Source organism: Dendropsophus ebraccatus, chromosome 14 (assembly GCF_027789765.1).
Source record: "Dendropsophus ebraccatus isolate aDenEbr1 chromosome 14, aDenEbr1.pat, whole genome shotgun sequence".
NCBI classification, from domain to species: Eukaryota; Metazoa; Chordata; class Amphibia; order Anura; family Hylidae; genus Dendropsophus; species Dendropsophus ebraccatus.
Genome location: NC_091467.1, coordinates 42,355,858 through 42,359,568, shown reverse-complemented (window position 1 = coordinate 42,359,568; position 3,711 = coordinate 42,355,858). Strand labels below are relative to the sequence as shown.

The 3,711-nt window shown below is 40.3% G+C and overlaps 1 protein-coding gene across 1 annotated transcript; it reads right to left on the bottom strand.

Annotated features, from left to right (window-relative positions):
* Positions 1 to 1,550: 1,550 nt before the first annotated feature.
* On the bottom strand, positions 1,551 to 1,814 carry SMIM36 (small integral membrane protein 36). Its single transcript, XM_069951871.1, has one exon. It carries the CDS (start codon positions 1,812 to 1,814, stop codon positions 1,551 to 1,553), a length of 264 nt encoding a protein of 87 aa, XP_069807972.1.
* Positions 1,815 to 3,711: the final 1,897 nt, after the last annotated feature.

Below are 3,711 nucleotides of genomic sequence, written 5' to 3'. Positions count from 1 at the left end.
TGGTTCTTAAACTCTTGCTCAGTTTTCAAACACTTTTCGGGCACAGTAATGCCTTATTCACACGTCAGTATTTTTTTCCAATCCGCAAATTTCAGTCAGTAACAATCCGCAAATTCAGTCCGTATTGCATCCGTAAAAAAATACGGACCCCATAGAGTTGTATTGGGTGTGTCAGTTACTGTTCGTACTAGGGCCTGTCCTTTTTTTTTTGCGGAACGGATTGCAGCCCAGTACACAACACGGATGTGTGTATGGGTCCATTGAAATACATTGGTCCTATTTTTCTGCGGATCCGCAATTGCGGACAGGAACAGAATGTGTGAATAGGGCGTAATACCGCGGTATTCGAATGAAAATTTATCTGGAAGTAACGTTCAGAATTAAAATTTTACTCTGTATCTGAATGTTTTTGCGAGTGTAGATGGTGGGTTGTACATGGTGAGTTTAGCACTGTTGAGGCTTCAGATATAGTACAGTACTGTATAATACTGCTGGAGTGCATACACAGTACAGCAGTAGTACAGGCAGGGCACCACCATCTCCCATCCTGTACTGTATAAGACTGCTGAAGTGCATATACAATACAGTAGTAGTACAGTCAGTGCACCACCATCTCCTGACCTGTACAGCACTGTATAAGATTGCTGGAATGCATATACAGTACAGTAGTAGTACAGGCAGTGCACCACCATCTCCGATCCTGTACAGTACTGTATAAGACTGCTGGAGTGCATATACAGTACAGCAGTAGTACAGGCAGTGCACCACCATCTCCCATACTTTACACTGCTGAAGTGGGGGCCACAATACAGTAAAGGATTAGTGAGGAGTAAGTGACTACTGTACTATAATTCCTGTTAAATGTTTCTGGTGTAGAATGTACTGTACAGTATATAGTGCTGTTCTGTAATGTCCTGTACAGTATAGTGCTGTTCTGTAATGTCCTGTACATTACAGTGCTTTTTTGTACTGTAGAGATTAAACTGGGCACTTATCAATGTAACATATGAGTACTGTAGGTAATTATTGGTGGGTGCTGAAACCAATTAAACACATTTACATTATTTCCTATGGGAAAACACTGCTCGGTTCTCAAACTGGCTTCCGGAACCAATTAAGTGCTACTGTAATAACAAAGAGGCATCTCTACAAATCAGCAACCAATAAAGTCCAAAATAAGACAAAGGAAATGTGAATATAGGTTCAGAAACCAGAAATTTAAGGATTGAGAATGTTTAGAACATCTTTAGCATTGACCAGTAAACACAAACACAATTTAAAAGAATATAAAAAAAAATTTTAATCTTTAAATTGAAATAAATTCTAAAACAAAATAAAACTATCCGAAAAGTCTATGTAATCGGCATAGCCATAGCAGCTTCACACATCTTCTGTGCCACCAATCTTGATAACTGTGCGGATTATCACAAATCACAGTAATACATTACATAAAAATAACCTCATTATTACCTAAGCACTTACTTGTTCCTTTCAAAAGCAGACATTCTGAAGATTCATCTAGATTCCTTCACATAAGTGTGTTCCGATAATCAGACTACCGTTATTTTCTTCTCTAGTAAATCAGTCCTGTGCTCGTAGGCCTTTCCCCAAGTCGCACTTTGCTGCATTACCACCAAGCGAATAGGCGACCTGTTCTCTGGCACTGTCTCAGGAGCATACTCCTTACTAGGATCTCTTCCCCGGCAGTCATATAATATACAGGAGACAAGAAAAACCAGCAGGAGAATGACATAACTGGCTACCAGAATAATTAAGTTCAAAGTCACTGGGTCAATTTCCAAATAAAACTCCATCACAGCTCATATTCTTGTGCTATTCTTCTGGGTCATGGATTCCTTCAGTTCTGTGGGAGCAGTCAGAGGTGAATGGATGCTAATAGATCCACAGGATTGTGTGGTAAAAATACATTTAATCCCCTACACTCATTTCTAGGCTGCATGATTAAAGCGGCTCAATTTAATAACTTAATCCTCTCCCTTTGAAAAACCACGTAGAAGATGCATTTTGTGTGATTGGAGTGAAAGCGTGGTCATATCACCACTCAAAGCTGTAAGCTGATTAAATATGAAGATTGCCGCCGGTATTAGCTTTCAGGTCATTTTATACTGATTGATAATAAATTGACCTTTAAGGGATATGCCAGGGGGCATTTATATGTTGGTCAGATCACACATGTGTCCAATGTAGTGTATATGGCAGTACCTTGGGGTGTGCCCACCCAACCCTTGTCATGGTTTGTGCCGACGGGTCACATCTAGTTTTTCATTTGTTCATGTTTACTACAATTTATATTGGATTTGGGCAGCAACGCTCACAAAAGCAAAGTAGCGAGTGGGTGGATTAGTGTGGAAGTAGTGAAGAAAAATTGGGATATGGAAGTCAGAGCAGCTTTAACCTCTTAGGACACCGTGGGTTTTGGCTTTGTGGCCACAGACAATTTTCCTCCTCGGATCATAACATTTTTATTTCTCCATCTACAGAGTCTTATTTTTTTCAGTACAATTGTACTTTATAATGACTCCTTTCAAGCTACCATAAAATGCATGACACAACCCCCAAATTATTATTTGTGGGCTGAAATTGGAAAAAAGTGCAATTTTGTACAATGTTATGTAAAAATAACATGCTATTTCCATTCTGTAGGTCAGTCCGAATACAATGATACACATGTTTACACAACTAACATTTTACTATTTTTAACCCCTTAACCCCTTCACGATCAAGGACGTAACTGTACGTAACTCGGTCGGGGAGGGGAGTTCAGAGCGGGGCATCAACCTCCCCAGCCTAATAATACCAGACTGCCACTATCGTGCGGGAGCACCAATTTTGACCCTCCGCGACTACTCATACCTGGCTCTTCCCAGTACCCCTGGTGCAGTGGGTACTGGGGTAAGAATAGCCCTGACTTAGTTATGGATGCCACCTATCAGAAAGCTTTCACTACTAAGCCTCTAATAAAAAAAACACACACATACACAACACAATAGAGAAAGGTATTGTATTAAAAAAATACTACCCCCACACCTCGTTGACCATTTTATTAAAAATGCTGGTCATCGATGTAGTCCACCGAATCCAATACAATCTGGATGCCAGTATCTGAAAAACAAAAGGGAAAAACACACACAAAAATCCAGGAGCAAAACACCCATCATTTTCAACAGGTGTTCTGCACCTTACAGTATGCAGCATCTTGCTGCTTACAGTCTGCCACACAAGCGGTTAAGTGCGTATGCATGGCATCCTCACTTAACACCCTGGGGGCCACATTGTTCAGTATGATACGCAAAGGGTTAAGTGAGGATGCATGCTGTGTATGTAAGGCAAATCATGAACTTCCAAGGTAACATTTAGCCACTGCCGTTTTTACTAAAAAAAGATGCAGCCCACCAGAATACATGCCCACCCTCTGTGCAGTTCCCATATAGTATAGATAGTAATCCCTCGCCGGCAGGGTCCTCTTCCCCCATGTATCAGTCTGCCATCTGCCTTCATGTAATGTGTTTTGATCTTGTAATGTTCTTGCTTGTTACCCCTGTCGCCTGTATAGCACTCTGAAATTAAGTGCGCTCTATAAATAAATAATAATAATAATAATAATAATAATAATAATAATAATAATAGTAGTAGATGACCCCACATATGCAAGCCCCCATACAGTAGATAAAGTTCTCCTCTCTTCTGTCT